Source organism: Numenius arquata, chromosome 2, assembly GCF_964106895.1.
Source record: "Numenius arquata chromosome 2, bNumArq3.hap1.1, whole genome shotgun sequence".
Lineage (NCBI taxonomy): Eukaryota > Metazoa > Chordata > Aves > Charadriiformes > Scolopacidae > Numenius > Numenius arquata.
In genome coordinates, this window is record NC_133577.1 from 100121916 (window position 1) to 100142780 (window position 20865).

At 39.1% G+C, this 20865-nt stretch overlaps 1 protein-coding gene across 5 annotated transcripts in view; it reads right to left on the minus strand.

The window, feature by feature from the left end:
• Positions 1-248: 248 nt before the first annotated feature.
• PPHLN1 (periphilin 1) overlaps positions 249-20865 on the minus strand; it is a 70910-nt gene continuing 50293 nt past the window's right edge. For 3 of the 5 annotated variants that reach the window (XM_074162650.1, XM_074162640.1, XM_074162658.1), the window contains exon 10: positions 255-2540. In XM_074162650.1, the coding sequence (XP_074018751.1) occupies positions 2331-2540 (210 nt within the window). In that variant the 3' untranslated portion in view covers positions 255-2330. Of the gene's footprint in view, positions 2541-20865 lie in introns of all 5 variants that reach the window. The other 2 variants (XM_074162623.1, XM_074162632.1) reach the window with 1 other exon arrangement.

A 20865-nucleotide genomic window follows, 5' to 3' on the forward strand; every position in this document is an offset into this window, starting at 1 on the left:
GAGGGTGGTCGGTCAGTGGAACAGGCTCCCCAGGGAACTGGTCACGGCCCTAAGCTTGGCAGAGTTCAAGGAGCATCTGGACAATGCTCTTACTTAAAGAATTTAGTTTTAGGCAGTCCTGTGAGAAGCAGGGAGTTAGACTCATCCTTATTATGGGTCCCTTCCAACTTGAGCTATGCCCCTTCCAACTCTGATTGCAAGCTTAGGCCTTACTTTACAGAAAAACACTTGAAAAATCAGATACTTTTATCATAGTAAATTTAATCAGTCTTCTAACAAAGGAGATTCCTAATAAACTGTACAGTTATAATGAACATTTTTTAATCAAAAATATATTAAACATGATTTCAGTATTATTTTCATTAGCATTTCTAACCCAAAAGCAGAAACTCTGATGTAACACCCTGAAGGCTCTCGGCCCCGTAGGCGAGCAGGGAAGCGCTGTAGCTGCGCTTCTGCCCCAGGGACGCCTTTGCCTGTGGTTTCATGACTGATCTCAGTGAAGCAGGCTGTTGCCAGAAGGGGTGGGTCAGGTCTAGCTGCTGGTTGCCACAACAGGCTACCTCTCTTCCCCTCTCTCCCTCTCCAAATTAGCATCCTGTAACATCCGTGAGCTGATTCCCACTCCCTCTGCAGCCCACACAATCCCAGGAGCCAACAAGGTAAGCAGGAGGTCATCTCCTTCGAGTAACGTGAACTCTCAGAAACCAACAAAAGCCAACTGCAAAAACACACCCTACTGACATTAAAACTAATCAGGCACCTCAGGAACCTGATGTAATGCATTAACCATAGTTAATATTTGCATGTGTAAGATGCTGTGATACATACAGTGCCTTGTACATGCAAAATCAGAGCTATTTCATTTACTTTTCTCCAAACCACTCTGATGGAATCTGAGAAGAAGCAGAATCTTGGGAAGGGGGTCAAATTCACTGACCTTTTCATTTCAAAATACTGTGGACTTTGGAAACGGTGAGCATTAGTCATTTTTTTTTTCTTTTGCATACTTTCATGTGTTTCTAAATGCAAATGTATACAAAACCATCATGCCTATACTTACCTCTTTGTGATTATGACTCAAATTATCCCTTTCCTAAAACATTCATAAAACCCATTCATTATTAAATATAAAGCTGTACACAGTCCAATAGTCAGGATACCGCAAACGAGTCCTAAATATTTTTCATCCCTGAAAAACAATCATGAAGCACCGGCAGCTTCTCGACTCTCCTCAACTACGAGTTCCCCAACTACGAGTCGCTCTGTCAGGTCCAAAAGTGACGCAATAATGTCACTGAGGCTGGAAGCAATGATGAATTTGGGGCCTTTGGGCTCAACTTCACATTACAGCTAATCCAAAGCAACTTGGATTTCATAAAGAGACGGTCCTGCTTACTTTCCTTGCCCCGCTTTGCCACCCCAAAATCCCTGCTCCTTCTTGATGTTGGATGTAAAGGTTACACGCAGCCTCTTAATTATCAAAACTGATGGATGAAAAGTGGTGGGAAGGGGTAAGGGGAGAGAGGCAGAGAGTAAGAGAAGGGACCTTTCCCTGCTCAGTGGCTGCCAGCAGTTACACTCTGTTAAGGTGTAGTCAAAAACATAACAAAGGAACCATTTAGTTGCAAATATTAACAAAAAATGAAATTAATCCTACGTAATACTGCTCACTAGCAATGACTCATGATATGGAAAACATCAAAATTTAGAAGGCATTTGTAGAACCTGCATTTAGAGCAAAAGTACAGCATTTCGAGTTGCTCTGGCAGTCGGGGACTAGAGGTAACCCCTAGTGGAATTTTACAGAATGAATCTGAAGTTTACAATTAAACTATAATAAATAATTTAAATCATTTAAATTGCGAACAATTTTTTGCAAGTCTTCCCTTCCTACTGTATATATGAAAACAAGACTTATTTCTGCATAAGTTGAGGAATGAAGAGCTGCTTCTTGTTATTTTAATAAAAAATACAAGTGTTTGAAGTTACACTTATAAACATCAAAACATAAGTGTACATACATCGGCCTGAACGTTTTTTTTCCTAGGTAACTATGGAAAAGTTTCAAAAATAGCTTGTCACTTTACAGCATTTCTGAAAAGAAACATCCTTTCAAAGGAATATACGCCAACGAGTACAGGTAGAAGAATACAAATGAGGAGACCACAGCGAGCCAGATGCGGCCACCTGAGCTACCATGAAGGAGCACAGGCCTTGGTTCCAGTCGCCAGCAGGATCTCCTCTTTCCTCGCAACAACAAAAAAAAAAGCAGATTTATGTATTATGGCATAGACAATGCAGAGGATCTAAAAAGCATATTCTTGTCCTTAGTATGAGCCCTCTTTGTAGGATTCTGATAGGTCTTGATTGGCAGCATCGTACTGAGCAATGAAATTTTTGAGTTCTTCAATGCATCGCTCACCTATTTCGTGCAAATTCTGCCTCAGGGCAAACTGAATGGACTTCTCTAGTGATGGATCTTTATCAATTAGCATCTTCACTACCATGCCAAAGGTTTCACAGTCTTGTCTGTAGACCTAGAAACAACACATTTTAGAAAAAGATTAAACGTACAGCTCTTTACGTTAGTTCATTAGCTCATTGAGTTAGGCGCTGCTGCAGATCCAAACCAAACAAAGAGTATCGGATTTAAGGCAAGTTTCAACTGTAAGAGGCGTTTGACTCTTCCTCTCCTTTGACCTGTGGTAATATAAATGTAACTAGTTCAGAACTATCTGTACACAAAACATAATTCTTATTGGAAGAAATGCCTTAAAAAGAGTTACTAAGTTCCTCTTGCAGCAGTATTTAATGAATCATGGCAGAGTAAAGTGCAAACGCTAAACCAGATTTTCATTGCAAACATATGTAAAATTGACTGTGTCACATCTAGCGGCCTCAATCTTTATATAAAGCACCAATAACTTAGTCCGTAATCTTTCCTAATACTTTAAATACAAGTTGTGCTTAAGTAATTTCACCAAATTATGTTTGTTTGCTGGATATCTGTATCTCAGAGAAGTCCTTGACAGATATGACTTTAATTAGTTTGACTGCATTGGTGATTCAGCCACTAAGGGTAAGAGAAGTCCTGTTTATATGAACCCATTTGATCTTGTACAGCCAAGAACAAAGAGTTTGCAAGTCAGTTGTGTACCACAGTTCAGTTGAGGAGAGATAACTTCTCATTATCACGGCAACTGTTTTTCAAACAAACATCCCAGTAGGCTCTAAGGTGGCTTTTACAGTGAGTCAGTGGCCTTTCAAATTTTTATTTTTTTTTTCAGTATTAATCTAAACACCCAGCAGAAAAGGAACTTGTCAAAGTCTCCCAGCTGCCAGATGCAGTTCATTTGCACACCTCTTAGGCCAAATTTAATGTAGAAAATACACTGGCTTTCTGAATGAAGATAAGTAAGTTTTATATCTTTGTACACTTATTAGGATTAAAAAAAAAAAAGCTAAAATATTGATATTCCTCAAAGTATGATTATCTTTTAGTATTGTGTGCTTGTGTTAGACTTTGTTTTGTTACAGAAATGTGTGACCCCTTCCTCCCACATTTATCTATTTTGTGGACACAAGTGATACAACTGTATAATGCCCCAGTAGTAAAAAAACAAAGGAAAAAGCAAACCAAAAACCACCAAACACCACCACCACTGAGGGTAACTCAAGAATATTCATGTCAGAGAAGCAGCAAAAAAAAGCCCAAAACATTCTGCACACAAATCAAACTATTCTCAGAAACACAATGATTTAACACAATACTTTATTTAAAGACAGTTCTCAAATGTTTGATAGTATATTCTATAGTAGTAGTTTAAAACAAGACCTGCTTTTCAAACACCGGTTGGCAAATAACTGAAAGCCTTTTGGAAGAAACTGGTTTTCAATAGAGATTAAGAAGTCAAAGAGTAGAGTTCAGCCCAAACCAAACTGAAGCAAAACACCTTAAGCGGGGAAACGGAGCGCACGTGGCATATTTTTTTTTTATTTTTTGAGGAGGTTCGTTTCCTGCTTTGTATGGTTAGTTCTTTGCTAGTAAAATACCAGCATGAAACTCAGACTCTCAGAGTTCATGTTCCACAGCAAGTGAAACACGGTACTTGCTAAGAGAACTTCAAACAGAGCAAAATTGGGTTTGTTGTTTTTTTTTTTTCCTGACTCTTTCCAAGGCAAAAGCTCAGGAAGAATTGCTGTCTCTGATTAGCCAGATGACAGACAGATGGTATTTCGCTTTGGGTAACTCCTGCCTTTCAAGTACTTTCAGCGTGCTTGCTAGCACCTTCACAGAATAGTTTCTGAAAGGTTTTTTCTCCCCAGAGCCATTATGTATCAGGGGAAATAGTTCAAAAAAAATTTTTTTCCTTATTGCATGTCTATTTGTCCTATTTTATCACCTTTGAAGTGTTCAGAGCAAGGATGTGTGAATGATCTTCCACAGGTGAACGAAGCTGGAAGAGGATGCCACACAACACCGACACCAGTGAAACCCTGACCCTAACAGGGAGCGCAGACACATCGCCCCATCTTCTGCACGGGGAGGCACCCAAAGCTACAGCTGAAGGAAATCCTCTACTTTTAATTGGTCTTCAAATTAATGGCAAATAGCACTATCTGCTATTTCTCTCACACACCACAAAAAACTAACCCAGATGAAATTCTCTGACCCTTTGCATATAAATAGCGGCTCAATCTAAGCACATTTTTCTTCAAAACTTTCACAAAAGACGACTTGGAGGGGACTCAAGAGCCATTGTTGTTCCTGCGTCTGGAGTCAGAAGTCACTTCGCTGTCACAACAATCTGGAAACTACACACTTTCATACTTGAGGTGAACGTTTTCAATCCTTTGTGACAAAAGACTTAAAAAAACCCCAAAAAACCAAAAAACCACCAAAAAAACCCCAACCCAGAATTGACCTAAAATAGGGCAAGAGGGCGAAGGTGGAGCAGGAAGGCAGTTCTACCAACAGAAAACAAAGGAAACGGCTCAGCTCCTCTAACAACAATTGAGCAATTTTCCCTCCCCAAGCCTTCTGCCCCAGCTGCTAATGCTGATCCTCCCGGCGCAATCTGCCTCCTCCTCCTCAATTGTGCTGCTAAACCTATTTGTATAGCTGCGACGTAAATTGCATCACCGAGATGATCCCTTTTAAAATTACTTCTCCCCCCCAAATTAAAGTGATTCAGTCAGTCAATTCTAAAACCAGATGCATCAGCATAACTGAAAGAACCGGGAGCCACACGTGTGAAGTGGAAATAACTTCATAAACCAGTTTATATCCAAAGCCAGTGCACAACTACCTAGTGCACTAGAAGTTACTACACTTTCCTGAAGGGAGTAGAGACTATCAATTACAGAAGAGCATTAATTACAGCTTAATCAACTATTTGAAAAAAAGTACAATCAACGATTTGAAAAAAATTGTGAAAGCACTCAAAGCGCTTGAAAAAAAGGAGATGGTGGCATGGCATGTTAAAAATCCATCTTCTCCACGGAAGAGGTGGCAGCTATTTCTAGAAAATCGGCAGAGAAAGCAACGCTTAAGGAAGAAAGAAAACCACAGAAAAGACTCCAAACAAGCAAAAAAGCTCTCTGTTGGAGAAGAATACTGGAAGAACTTGTGACCCAACAAGGTTTGAAAATATCCCTAGCTTTAAAATTCCAGCTGATATTGATTTTGAGCTCAGACCACGGAAAGCTCATCTGTAAACATCTGGAACTAAAAACTGAAAATGATTCCATGTGTGGGGAAAGAAGAAATAATGCTTTTATATTGAAAAAACAAGAAAGGGAATGATAGAAACGACATGATTATTCTGTCTGATATGTACATCAGGTAATCCTGAAAACAGCTAAAGCCATAGGGTGATCATTTACCAAAGCCATAGCATACTTTTATTCTCTGACCTAAGCTACAGCACCAGCATAATGGAAAGAACATGTAACACTTCAGTAAGCAGATGAAGGAGAAGCCGAAACAGCTGTTCTATTCCCAAACATATAAATATATTTATATTTAGTTTATATACACACAATATATATATAGTCTTGGTTTTCCTACAAATGAGAAGTATATAGGCTGAAATCAGGTTGTCTTTGAAGAGTTTTCCAAAATCAGCACATCTGGCATCTGTGAGGTCAGAGGATCACAAATACGCCTACTTTTGTATTACTCATGGCATTTTTGCTCTTTTTATTCTTACATGATAATAGCATAGAAGCTCTAGCTGAGGTCAGCTCTTCCCTGTGCCAATCTCTGTGCACGCACTTAGGCTTTGTCTACACACAAATCTAAAGGTATGATGCACCTGCAACATATTAGTGAACACTCCTTATATATTTGAGAAAACTAAACCAAAATTTGCACTTAGAACTGTTTAAATATAGCCAATAGACACGTACTTCCAGATCTAGCTGCAGTAGTAGAGATGTTAGTCCCTCGGGTTGGAGGTGATCACCAGTTGGAGGTGATCAAACCCTAGAACTCACCAGGTAGAACAAAACTAATCTGCGCCTGTGCAAAGTTTTCACAGCTAACCTCAAAGTGCCATCAACAGTGACTTAAATTACAATGTATGACACTGACATGAAAGAGAGGAAGGACGCTACATGCTCTTCTCCCAGCTCAGCTTTGGGACATTAACCTCTGATGGGGAAGAAAGAGGGGCAGAAGCAAACATGTGAGGACCGCTCATTTCTTACATGGCTATACCCCTCCTCCAGTGATGATCTAAAACTGGTCTTGGCTTAAACCAAAGAAAACATATTGAATGGCTCGGCTGATGGGTGGAAAACACTGTCACCAAAACTTTGTTGTCCATCTGAACTCTGGGCGTGGATGAAATTATACTTAACCAGGGAATACCTTGATGACCTGTCTACTACTCACTGACAAAGCCCAGGTCATTTCCTCTCTCTGCCTAGCACAGCCTCATGTTCTCTCCAAAACTGTTCCAGTATTTGTTGCCCATGTATTTTGCGCAACAGAGCTGTTGGACAACATCAACAGTAATGAGAAAAAAACATAGAAATTAAGATGTTCTCCCCTGCAAGTGACTACAGTCTGCAGAAGAGTCAAAAACTTTGTCGTCTTTGCCTCAAAATCTTGTATACCTGGCCAAAAAGCAGCTTCATTTCAACAGCAAGAGTAGACCAACTATTCAAAGAAACAGAGAAGTTAAAATGGAGATATTTGCAACCCTTATTTCAAACCATAGTGGTTTCCTCAATTTAGATCCACAGTCTGTGCAAAGAAAGGATTTTTAACTTCTCAAGGTTCTCTCAGAACAGCTAAAACTACAGCTTCTGCTCTAAGCAGCCTTCGAAGAAGAGGGAAATGAGAGAAGTTCCCTGACAATTGGAAAGACTCTCAGGAAGCCTGGTCCCACCAGGCTACAAGCTAGACTCTGTACCTTCCACATCCACAGCTGGTAAAAAGTACAACTGAGTAGCAAAAGGGAGGCGCAAGTTTATCCTCTCCATCTCAGAAAAGACTCAACTGAATCTTCACTTCCTATTTCTGGTAAAATTGTTCTATTGAATATGCTTTATTTTATATAAAGGTAGACAAAATTCACTATCTCCTCCAGCTATGGTTTTGAATGAATATGACTGTGGCACCTTTTTTGAATAGGAATCAGCAAAAGACTTGGGCATGCAAGGCTCGAGCAGCTTTATGCGAGAGAAGGGCAAATTCATTTCAACACAGAAGGTGGTACTTCTGCTCACAAACACAAGCAGGACTACCAGGCATGAGGAGGACCACACCCATTAAGTGGATGTGATGATTTAGCAAGTGAAGTTGATGCCTGTGATTTAATCTGTAATTTCCAATCCCTTGCTCTTTCTCATCACAATCTTTCCTGCGTTTTTTGAGTGTTCTTTTCATTCCATACTTTTACAGATTCATCTAACGCTCTCTCACCTCCACCAGCATTCTTTCTTCACCACAACACCATGCAACTTTAGGCTCCCTGAGCAGCTCTGCAACATATGTACAGAGTCATATACCATCAGTGCCCATCTGCAGAGATGCCGGTTCTCAGCTCCTCATCCAGAAGGCCAAACACCCTCAAGGCTCAGTTCACACGGGGGAAGGAGTTTGGGTTGCGGCTCAGAAACCATGTTCAACAGCCTGCAACCCTTAGATACTAACTCACCCTTGAGAAGATCCAACATGCCCAGCAATCGCAATCTTCTATCTGTGATTCATGCAAGTATTCATTTAATACATTATCTTTCAAAAGACATAAACTTTCCAGCTACTAAGGGCACATTTCCCGCAAGTATCAAATCCCCCGTGCAAGGAAGACAGCAGCAACATGCTCACTGGTAGTTGCTTTTCTGACAAAGGCAGAGCATGAACTTGCAGAGCACGAGTTTGAAATCCATACCGTATCCCCTCTGGACACCCCATGAATGAAAGAGCAAACTGTCTGAAATCTCTCTCGCTTCACTGAAGCCCCAGGGCTCCTCCACGCCAGACGGAGGTAACAGCTTTAGTTCCCCCAGCTAAACCACTACAGCCAGGCTGGTATAGCCCTCTGGTGGTACAAGCCAGCTTCTTATTTCCCCTCCTCAGCAGACCTAAAACAAGCCTGACAAAGCACTCCTCTGTTAATGCAGCCACATCTATGCCTGGTTTTCTGGCATGGGTAGTTAGACTGAGGTATTTTTCTTATATTCCTAACTGAGAGCTTTGCTAAAAGATTTTGTAATGTAGACCTCGCTCTGAGCTGACTGCACACGCAGTAAGATTTTGCATTATAACTGTGCATGTAAAGTCTAGCAAATTGGGAAACTACTATAAATTGAATGGCTTCACTATTGCTGGTATCAAAGTATTTTCATTGCCAAAGAGGTCTTTTAAAAGGAATTATTACCTCTTCCCAAATCACTACTTTTTAATTTATTTACAAACTATCTTGGATTTTTCTCAACATGCAAATTAGACTTTATTAACCTACCCGATATTTACTCTCCTCAAATACAATAAGCTAATCCTCTACTGAAAGAGTACAGAGAAATTTTCATTACTGCAGCGGCAATGTAATTGTACCGTTATGTTTATGAGTGCAATATATAAATTCATAGCTCCACAGTGCAAAGAATGCTCAAAACTGTCATTAAACCACTTGCAGACAATTCCCATGATCAAGACATTTAAAATTGGTTTTCAACCAAGATGAACTCTTTTTCACAGTTACAAAAAGCTGAAACAACGTACAACAAATTTAATACTTGGTTACAACAGTGGTATACAATTTTTAATTATAAAATATCAACAAGTCTAGTCTATTCCTTTCTTAAAAACGCACTAACAATTTTGCCTTGAATCTATGTAATAATTTCTGCACCCATTAATCAATGTGTTTATAGACCAATTAGATATTCATTGAAATGCAAATTGGGGGAAACAAGTTATTTAATCTACTATGTAATAATGAACAATTTCATGTTAATTTGCTACTTACTGAAGATATGCAAAATATTAAAGTTATTTGCACTTAAATGCAATCCTGCCTCCCTTTCCACTGAAAGTTTTAAGCGTCTGGTCCGACAGGTTTAATCAGCTTTCAGAATGTAAGCCCACCATTTTTGGCATCTAAATACCTGACCAAAGTCCCTCATGGGACCTGCTGGAAGTCCCTCATGGGGAATAGATGCTGATGCAGCCATAGTTTTAAAAGAAGGGTGAATTCAGATTTAAACTCCGCTTTTCCCTCAAGGAAGGACTGGGATTGCCAACGTGGGGGAACGGCATGCAAGCGCAGTGCCGCAGGGACGGGTGCCGGGAGCCGCAGAACCTCAGAGGGGACTCCTGGGAGAAGCAACTGAGATCACCCAGCTCTGAACCCCCCAGGAGTCGGTCGCTACTCCCCGCACGGGGCCACGGTGCTTCACTTCAGCTGGTCCTACAGAATCTTGCTTCTAGGAGACGGCATCTCCTGCTTGCATTTTTATTTGTTCACTTGATTAAGCCAATTTGAAAGAGGGAGGTGCAGTGTAAAATAATGCCACTGCAAGGCTTCCCGCTTCATTTTAAAGTGGAAATCTAGTATGAAAAGAGATGAAAAGTGCTCTGTGAGATTGGGGGAGAGGGTGTCTATGTCTACAGTAACCGAGTTTACAGTCTGTTGAGTTTACACCTATGTCTTAAGGCTGAAAATCCCAAAGAATTGGCTTGGATCCTGAGATACCACTCTGGTCTTTTCCATGCACTGGGAAGAGAACATACAGGCCAAATAGTTTACTTGCACGACACCATGATCTCCAGTTTAAGCTCAAGACATCATCTGGATACTCCCTTGCTTCATATCATGTCCTTCTGCAGTGACAGTGAAGTCCTGGGCTTTGCACAGGCTGGAGCCCACTGGAGCTCAGGGGCAGCGGCTGCCAGGCTCCGGTGTGCAGGGACTGTGGGATACTGTTGTATCTGTCATGGTTTAACCCAAATCCAAAGCATAGCCTCATACTAGCTACTATGAAGAAAATTAACTCTGCCCCAGCCAAAACCAGCACAGCATGACGGGTGAGCAGAGCGAAAATTAATAAAAATAAAAAGCAATTAAAAAGACAAGTTCTCAACAGTGGCATTAAGTGTTTACAGCTCCAATTACACGAGGATAAATCTGTAGAGCAAGACTATAGAGTTCTGAACATTCATAGCAAAAGCCAGCCAAGCTGGTACCATTTAGAAATCTGTTCATATGGACTATTGAACTGTCTCAGCTCTCCTTTAAGTCGCAGTGAAGAAGGAAAGCATCACATACAAAGTATGTGCACAGTGCAAGATAAACCTTTAACTGTTATGACTTGTACTGCTTGGCAATTAAATTAATATCTGGAAAGTTCAGCAACAGAGTTTTCATTTAGGAAAATTTTTCCAAATAGTTCTCCATTGCTTTAAAATTACTACAAAACAAGTTTTCAGTAAGAAGCAAGAACTTTACTTTAAATATATTGGTAGGAAATCCATATATTTACTTTAATAATTTTTAATACTACAGTGGGGAACTTTAAGCGAATGTTTAAATGAACAAGAATTGATACACAATGAAAATGTACATGACGATACACTCCATTTAATGTTACATTTTGGCAAGAGCAAGCACATTATTACTTCTTCAAGAAATGTCTTGCTCAGTCAAGCAGAAGTAGCTCCCATGTGGGAGAGCAAAGACTATAATGTTACATGGTTTTACTGGAGATAATTCTTTACTAAACCAATCAGACCACATAATAACAGCATTCTAACACCAACTACAGGCCCTTGGAGACCAGTTTGTGTGTGGCCCAGATTTCATAGGCTTCTCTACAACAGATGTGTTGGATGAGGGTAGTGTTACTTCATATATTAACCTGTGTGTTCCTTAGGTAAAACAGCAGTATTCGTTTAAATTCTACCTCTTACATGTTCTTCTCGTAGAAAAAGTGTGCCTTCTGCAAGCAGATGATAAATCTGAATGCAAATAATCCATTGCAACTACAATCCAAGAGTTTCTTAATCTCACTAGAAGTACTGATAATCTCTTAAAGATCTATCAATGACACCTTTTCAGCTCATGTATAAGAACACCCAGCTATAAACAAACAACTGTGCAACTAAGTCCAAAAATTGTCTGAAAGAGCAAGAGTTTATATATCCATACATTTCCCTTTATTCTATAATGATCTTCAAGTCTAGAAAACGCATTTTCATAGGACCATAAAGGAAAACAAAATCCTAAAAGCTCTCCTCTATGATGGACGCTAAAAAAAATTCCCATTACTTGAAATGCACCAGTTCAGGATTAAACAGGAAATAATCAGCTTTATGCCAAAGGAAGGACCTCGCCCTGCAACTTTTTATTTATAAAATACTGAATTGATGGAAAGCTATTTCCTAAATCTGCCCCATGGTAAACTTATTGCTCCATCCAAAACAGGAAGGGTGATGTTTATCTACAAAAGACTCTGTCTATGTCAATTCTCCTGTTAAAAATGCTGTAATAGCTTTCAGTTATGTCCACTGACCATAAAAGAAAGTGATATTCATTTAAACTTCATCAGAATGGGCTGTATATTAACGTCAACAATTACATGACAAACCAATCTTCCTTGTCATAAAAACACATAAATTTTTTTTGTATGGAAAGTGCGGTAGTTTAAAATCCACATACATGGACTGTGCTGCAGTCAAGACCAGCAGTGATGCATGAGATTTCACCAAAAAGTGACTTGTGGTGGTTTAGATCAACACAAGCCTTCACACTTTCAATTTCAACAAATATCCTCAGCTACAAACATTCTCAGATTCAGCATTCTGCATTAAGAGAATTTTTGTCAATGGGCAAGGCAGAATTTTATCCTGAGGTGCAGATCACCTATATTTATTTCAACGGCACAACATAAAGGAGCAGCAAGAGAAGAAAACAAAACAATAAACCTTCCTTTTCCAATTAAAAGCAATTCCCAGCAGATCAGTTGCACGATTAACTGGCAGCAGCGTTGTTATTGTAAACTCAAAGCTAGTGGATCAATGAGTTTAAGAACCAGCCCTTAAACGAGAAGGCTTTCTCACCATCACTGTCTAAAGAGCAACTTCTTTTTTATTTCTTTAGCGGTTAAAAAATAAATGCTAAAGCAGGTTTGGATACGCATGCCAAAGGCTAGGTTTTGTTAATCACATGTGCAGCATAAAGAAAATACACAAAATAAGTCAAGTACTGTACGAAATGGACAACTTCTCAGAAAGGAAAAGCAACAGCTGCAAGAAGAAAAACAATTACTTAGATTACCAACATTTTATTACTTAGTTTATGTTAAACCTGAAGGTTTCTGAAAGTTTAGAATTACTTCACACATTATATTGGCCTCACAAATCAGTTTTATTAGTGCCTCAATAATGGATCAAATTTTTTTCATGTCCAAGACAGGGTCCTGTCTCTACCCTCTAAATAGTCACTCTCATCAGTTACTTGAAGTACTCATTTCAAATATAAAAAATAAATAAAGGGAAAATAAATTAAGGCAATGTTTTTGAAGACTTCTGAAAGCTTTCCCTAGCTTGTGGATGGATATCTTTTTCCATATGCAGCTGTGATGGCTGAAATGACTATTCCCCCTTCCCAGCTGTCACCATCCTCGTGCCAGAAACCATCACCCCACTTGTTTGTGTGAGCCAGTAATACACAGGACTACTCCTAAAATTCATTTTTAGGCAAAATGAGCCTGATCAGGTCACATGCTAGCACATCAGCTGGGCTGCGGGGAAGAATCACCTGTTTGGGGTGAGAAGGTGACAAGCAGCTGTGGATGACATCTAAAGAGGATATTTATCTGTGGCCTTACTTGTGTGTCCAGTCTCTTTGAGCTCATCTGGGACCACACATAGAACTGCTACCAAACCCAGACAAAGCACACAGGATCTGTGTGTAAACGTTTGCTTATTTTAGCACGTCTTCAGTCAAATATAAAATACATAAAGAAACAAAATATAAAGATAGCACAATGGCTGGGAGTAGAACAGGTCAGAAAAGCTGTATGATGAAACCTCATCTCTTATAGAAAAATATATTCATTCCTTCTGTATTTTTAGCATTTAACACCCAAACTACCTCTCCAGAATTTGTTCCCACAATTCTAGCTATTTCCATTTCAATTTAGAAGCAGAAATCCGATCCAAAAAATTGGTAAAAATAGAAACCATGTCTCTCCCCAAAGAGAAAGCCACAAGGAGTAGAGATTGTCTTTTATGGTTAGTAAATCATATGTCTTAGGGCAGTGATTACCAATTGTGGTTCTGAGGGAACGTAGTAGGGGTTCTGCATTCACTCAGTGGATACACCGCTGACTGTAACCCACAGTACTTGGAATTAGTTATTTGATAAGTTTGGGTTACAGCTTGTAAGTAGTATTGAGGAATCACAGCGATTAGCTTGTTCAAAAAGAGCTTGGGAATCAGTGGGTTTTTTCATTGTGAACTATTTTTCCATGTGAAAAACAAACCTATTTTGTATTTTAAAAGATCTTCAGAGACTAAGAACATTGGCTCTCTATTTCCTCACTACAAGCCTTTATTAATGAGATAGTTAAGCAACGCTGCAGCATTTCAGCACAAGAACTGTTACCTATCAAACTCATTAAAGGAATGTCTGCCTTGTTCAACCCAGTGTCACTGAACATTTTCCAGAGGTTGTCTGATGGGGTGAACTGACAGAGGACAGATTTGGAACAAACTTGGCAAGATATGTGAACGCACACATGACTTTTTGAAGTGTTCACTTGTCTTCAGATTCTGGCATCCACTGAAAAGCTTTGATTCTTTTTGAGTCTGGCTTCAGTCAGTCCTTATAAAAAGTATTACGACCAATCGAAGAAAAATGGGACCATCAAATAGCATTTTGTGTTGGTTTGGGTTTTTTGAGAAGGATTTTGAGAGCTTTAGCTCCATACTTTTCAGAGAGCGTAGAGCAGCCTTCTGTGATTGCTGTAAAATATAAACTGTGAAAATGGCACAATGCAACAAATTCACTAAGTCAAAAAACCCCAGAGCTATTTCTAGTACTCAAGAGAAAACTTCCACAAGGATACTGAAGCTCTAGACTCAGCCCTCTTGGATTTACTTCATAAAATATCTTATTTACTCTAACCATAACACAGGGAGGCTGATTACGGCATCACTATTTGTTTACTAGTAATGATGGTAAAGTGTCATGTAAATTAACAAGTCAATAAACAAATTAAAGCCTGAACAAATTATCAGCTGCCCAGCAACTCACTCAGCTTCCTGAAGGTTAATGATTTGTTGAGTATCACCAGCAGCATTATGAACTGTGGCCACTTCAGAGATACAGCACGTTCTGCCTCTGGCCAACACTCCAACGCGTAGAACTTCACTCTGGCAAATCACAGAGACAACTAAAGGCCAGGGGCAGGGGGTCAACCCTTCAACCAAACACTTCATACAATTTCAAATTACCACCACCATGACGATTTGAAGATATCCTCAAATAATCAGGAAATCTGTTAATACCTGCAAATATACTTACTTTGCCATATTAATCTTATCTTTAGAGTTAGATAGGCTATTGTTTCAATCGTCTAAAAATAATTCACTTTACTAAGTAATTTTAAGTCAAACAGCTAAAATCTGGGGAAAGAGCGAGCTAATAAGGAGGTAATACAAAAGACAGTCTAAACTAGATAATGAAACTGGAAACCACAGAACTATATATGAAAGCATTTATTGAATAAAATGTGCTGTTACAATATAAATCAACTTTTTTATGCTGTATCTCTAAGCAGAATAATAGCTGCTGATGATAAAGTCTACTGATGCCGGATTGATACAGTATGTTTTGGATAAGAGCAGCATGGAAAGAGAGCAGTGAAGTCTCTTTTGATAAGCAGAACTAAACAGTTTACTGCCTAAGATAAAAATAGGTTGCTAAAGGTCAAACACTTTAATTCAACAGCCAAAAGAAACAGTACCATGCCATTTACCTTTTAACCTTACTTCATACAAGATTACCATGTGCTTTCAAAGATACAGAATAGACAGGGGTTATTCGTACAAACATATCCTGAAAAATAAGGCATTCCTCTCTTCATGCAGCCTTCCAGAACTTTTTTTTTTTTTTTAAACAAAACAGTTCATGCTAATAAAGATCTGGCTGAACTACACTGTCTGGAAACAGAATTACATGTGGAAAAAAAAATTATTTAGAATAGAGTAAGCCAAATTAAATAAAAAAACCACAATGAAAATGAATTATATTTCCTCATTTAATTTAGAAATTCCAATGGGCTTTTTGTTTTTTAAAATCACTTAAGGGCATAAACATTGCAAACTTTCTAATTTCAAATCAGCAGGTAAGACATTTTGTTATTTCAAGGATTAGTATCCACAAAGAATTGATTTACATATTAAACAAAGGATTATTCCATTTATTTATTTATTTATTTAAGAGTATCATGGACTACATAGGATTGTAACAGTAACTGTTTCATTAAAAAAAAAAAAAGAAAAGAAAAAGTTGCCTTCTGCAGGGTAAGTCAGCAGCTTACACTCTTAATGAAGAAAATACAACTAACACTTTCCGTTTGTTGGTTGCAATGCACTGAAACCAGATCTTACAACTATTGCTTAGTTTTAATACGATCCATTGACTCGCTTCATTTTACCTCAACTTAGTATTAACCTCTTTTTCACTTGTTCACCTCTTCTCTTTGTCCTCCTTAGTTCTTCATTGCTCAGCAAACTACACTGTGGACAAAGCCAAATCACTCTTCCTATTTGAAGGACCCTGCATTGGCCAATACACACATAATAAAGGAAGCACTACTACCTCTGACTACCTTCACTTCTGCCACGACAGTTTTATCTGAGTCTTCCCCATTCCCTTGGCAAGTCTTCACTCAAGCTCCCATATAACCTAGCTCTCTGAAAAATCAGAAATTCATTGAAAAAATATTTCACGTCAACTGAATTATCAAAGCATCTTTGTGTATCACCTTGTGGCATAAATGTATTTACATTTCATGCATTTCTATCAAACACAAAAAACATAAACAAAAGGTATATTTCATAACTAAATCGAAACACTACTTAAAGAACAGAAACAAACAGCGCCTACTGTTACATTACAGACATACGCACACAGGTTCTTTCAGTATATAATATATAATGAAATACAGGAGCTTTAAGGAATACAGTAAAAAGCTACCAGCTTACGCGTTACACATACAGGCTGAGCAATTCATACTGAAATGAACTGCAAACATACCAACGGAAGCTTGTGCCCTTATACGCGTAAAACCTTACCTGACACGAGACACTGAGTATTGAAACTCAATTAACATGTTAAATGACCTTATCTCTTTTACAGTGGACTACATCAAGCTCAGCGCTTTACTCCTAAAAGACCTCTGCGTATCTCAACATAATTTTTCAGCAACCTGCACATATGTTTTTCAGAAATACATGCATGCAAAAATTTTGTTTCTCCCATCAAAAAAAGGAAAGTATTCGGTTCAATCTAAATGAACAAGGACGGAATAATCTTCACAGTAGATGAGATACTTCTATTCAAAGTATCACTGCTCTGGCTGCTTACCATGACACAAGTAACACCTATACAGATTAAAAGGCTCCAGAGACAAATCATTATGATGATACCTGCTTTTCTTGGTTGCAAAAAGCCTCTCCCACTTAAAACAGAAAGAAACACTCCTAAACCAGAGGGGTTTTGCTAACTTATCTGGGTCATGAGAGACCATATAATTACTTTAAACTCGAGATTTTTTTGACCACTTCTCCATTCCCCAAATACTGTCTGAAAAATTGTCACACACCGAGAATGCATACTGTATTTAACTGATTTTTTTAAAGTCTGTCTTATCAAATCACATATAAATTCACAACTTTAGATTAATCTCATCTGGATTTGGTATGTTAATGACTCAATACTGCAACCATTTTACTATTTACTAGTGTACAGATGATAATTGTCACATTTGGAATGCAGATTTAATTCCCGATCCAAAAGGGGATTGCAGGAATTACAAGACCAATAATTTTGTTGTATGTATTACGAAACATTTCACCGTGTTATTAAAAGCATCTATCACTTATACATGGGCTCGAGAAACCAATGGCCTAAACCAAATCAAGGGTGAGTCAGAGAGCTTTCCAGAGCTCAGAGCTAAACATTTGGGTATCCTGCTACTAGAAAACCAAAGGGAAAAAAAAAAAAGCATTAACTGACCTCAGTGAAACAGGAAACAGAATCTTAAGAGTTTATCTTTGCTTCTGATTGTAGCAAAAACATAGTTGCAAGAAAACATCCTTTAACGGCAATGTGAGAAAAAAGAAAATTGTACAGTGAGCTGTAGTTATGCTTAATAGTAAATTTGAGAAAAACTCCAAAAAGTATTTAAAAATTAATCAGGGCATTTCTAAGTTATGTTAGACCTACCCTTGGGTAAGCAGATAATTAGTTTCATCAAAAACTCATTTTTACATTAAGAAATTATTTATATTGTTTTCATTTTTAGCTGATGAGAAATATAGTACAGTGAACCAAGTGGACAACAGAACGATCAGCCGCGCTGACATGTTTATCAAATTCTTCAATGAGCAACTGCAGGTACTGGATGCAGGAACACTGCATTTCCTGCCTTACCACTGTAGCTTCCTGCAGACGCCTCGAGGGCATCCAGAGGGGAAGACACCAACCTGGAAGCACCTGACTGCTCCCCACTTGTTTCTGGCACCAGAAATAGCAACGAGTTTTCTTGCATGATGTAGCGTCTTCACCCTCCAGCCAGGGAGAAACTCCACTGCATTTGCCCATGGGCTTCAGAGCTTCTGTGGAATTAATTCCCATCTCCACCCATGTTCCTCTTGTTCCCCATCTCATTCTTTTCCCCACCCTCTTGGCTGCAGCTCCTGATCTTGGCACAAATATTTATCTTGTTTTTTCTCAACTGCAAGTCCAGTCCCACCCTCATTCATTGCTTCCCACACTCCCAATTCCCAACCCTACATCTCCTGTCACCACAAATCCTTTCATCTCTTCCAGATTTCCTCCACCATCCAATTCAGAGGTCACCTCATTCCTCAGCTAGACATAGTTCCACTCCACCTCTTCCTCAGAAGCTCTTGCATCCCTTTGCCCCTGCCTTCTGGATGCTCTCCTACATCCAGTCCTCCTCCCGTCCCTCCCTTTGGCATGGTCCACCACTCTCCATAGAGAAGGAACTTCAACAGGAAGATTCCTAACTTGAGATTCACATGCCTTCCTACACTGGTTTCTCTCCTTTCAACTGTGTGAACTCCACCCCTGAACTTTTGTTGGGGGTGGAGGGGTGCACCGGTCATTGCCAAGAGCTGGTGAAGGTAGTCTCCATCCCCATGCTGGAAGAGCTATGGGAAAGACTGCCCCACCAGTAGAAGTCATCTAATTACAGGTTTCAAGGAGGCTGCATCCAGCTCCCAGGTTCCCCCAAACGAACAAAAATACTTTTTTATCTTAAACCATAACAGAGTCTTTGCTGCAACCTTCCTGTTCAGTGGCAGGTAGCAGAGGCATTCAAAAGGGCATTCAGCTTTACTTCACAGTGAGCCATGCCTCGGTGCGGGAGCATTTCTCTATAATTGCACATTTCCAGATCTTCATCACATTAGCTGACAGGCAATAAATACACAAACCATTCAGAAATCTTTTGATCTTCTTTTTCCTAAAAGTGCGAATACTTCAATGAACCGTAAGAGCTTAAGAGTTTTAATTAACAAGGACCATTTAGTTCACAAAACTGAGCTATCTCACTACCAGAAATACTGGTTATTGTGACTGCTCTTTCCTCTCAAGTTCTACTCAAGAAGTTTAGTGGCTGGAGCAGATGGATACCAGCTTGGTTCACAACTAATTAAAAGTTTGGTCCCAAGAGGCCAGCTGGAAGAGGCTGTAACGAGGGTGTCTGCTGATGCAGTGGTGCTCCCAAGTGAGTAAATTCTCCAAACCATGTAGAACCAAGGCTACTGAAGTTAGAAGATGGTGAGGTGTATTAAAGGAAGAAGAGAGTTCTGGTCATGGCAGCTTGAGATAGAAATCAAATAAATATTTTTCAAAGTTTTATCTTCCCTATGACAAAAAAGAAACGTTACTATGCAAATGCCAAAAACTGCCAAAAGCGATCGCTTTCTATAGATTTCTGCCTGATGCTTAAATAACTTTGAGTGCCTAAGGCAGTGCTTTCAAGATACTAAATGTTCAGAGACATCAGCGGCTCGACACACAAACACAGTGTGGGTACTCACCTATGGCAGCAGGCACATTTAAGGAATAACTGGTTAAATGAATATCTGCAAATTTTTCATTCTTTTTCCTGATCTGATGCACAGCCAGGCCCCACAAGACTACTGTGCCAGCACAGGGATGTAATTTCTTAAAGTATGGTTGCCACCAAACTCTTTGTAATGTGCAGCCGAGGTATGCAATGGTCCAAGTTATTTTTTTGTTTTGCTTTTGAAATCAACTGCAGCACTCGCTTAAAGGGACTTTCCAATGTCTAGTGAGATACAATCGCATTATGGACTTTCTCCATCGAACTTGCAGCTGCTGCTACTGCCTGCTTCCATAAAGCTTGTAACAACTAATCATCTCAGTTTATGCCTATATTGAATTTAGCTGAAACCTGACAATAGGGTCAAGAGAGACACATCACAGATACTCTGTGATTGCATAAACTAGTTTCTCCAGGAAGCCAAGTTTAAAAAAAAAAAAAAAGTAATAAAACGGGCAAATTTCCAATTGAAGATGATCACTGAAAAGCTTGCGTCAGCATACCCTAATCTATTCTGATTTTGTATTTAAACATGCCTATGTGGAGATTTTTTATTTAGGTAGCACCAAAAAAGATAATATATAAATTATCTACTATACTAAGGTGGTGAGCTGCTTGTGGGGAGTAATTATGGTCAAGTAAGTACACACAGTACCCACATAAGCACAACATTTCATGTTCTAATGAAATCAAGTGTCTAAGCTATCTGGGGTGCAGGAGAGGGGGAAACAGTGCTAGAAAGCCAATTAAACCATGGAGAAACAGAATCAAACCTACCTACTAAAGGTTATTAGTGTCATTCAGAGTGATACTGGAAGTTCAATAGTTCAAAAACTTAACAGTCCTTCTCAAGAAGCGTGATAAACTCAAGAACGACGAGCAACATAACTCACTCGATTTTGTCAGTATTCAGCTTCTGTGGCTTTATAAGTCAGGTTGACTCTATTAGCCTTTAAAATGCAAAGTACCAAGGGAAAACAGGCACACTATAACCTTTGTCCTCTGGGGAATCTTGGCCCTTGT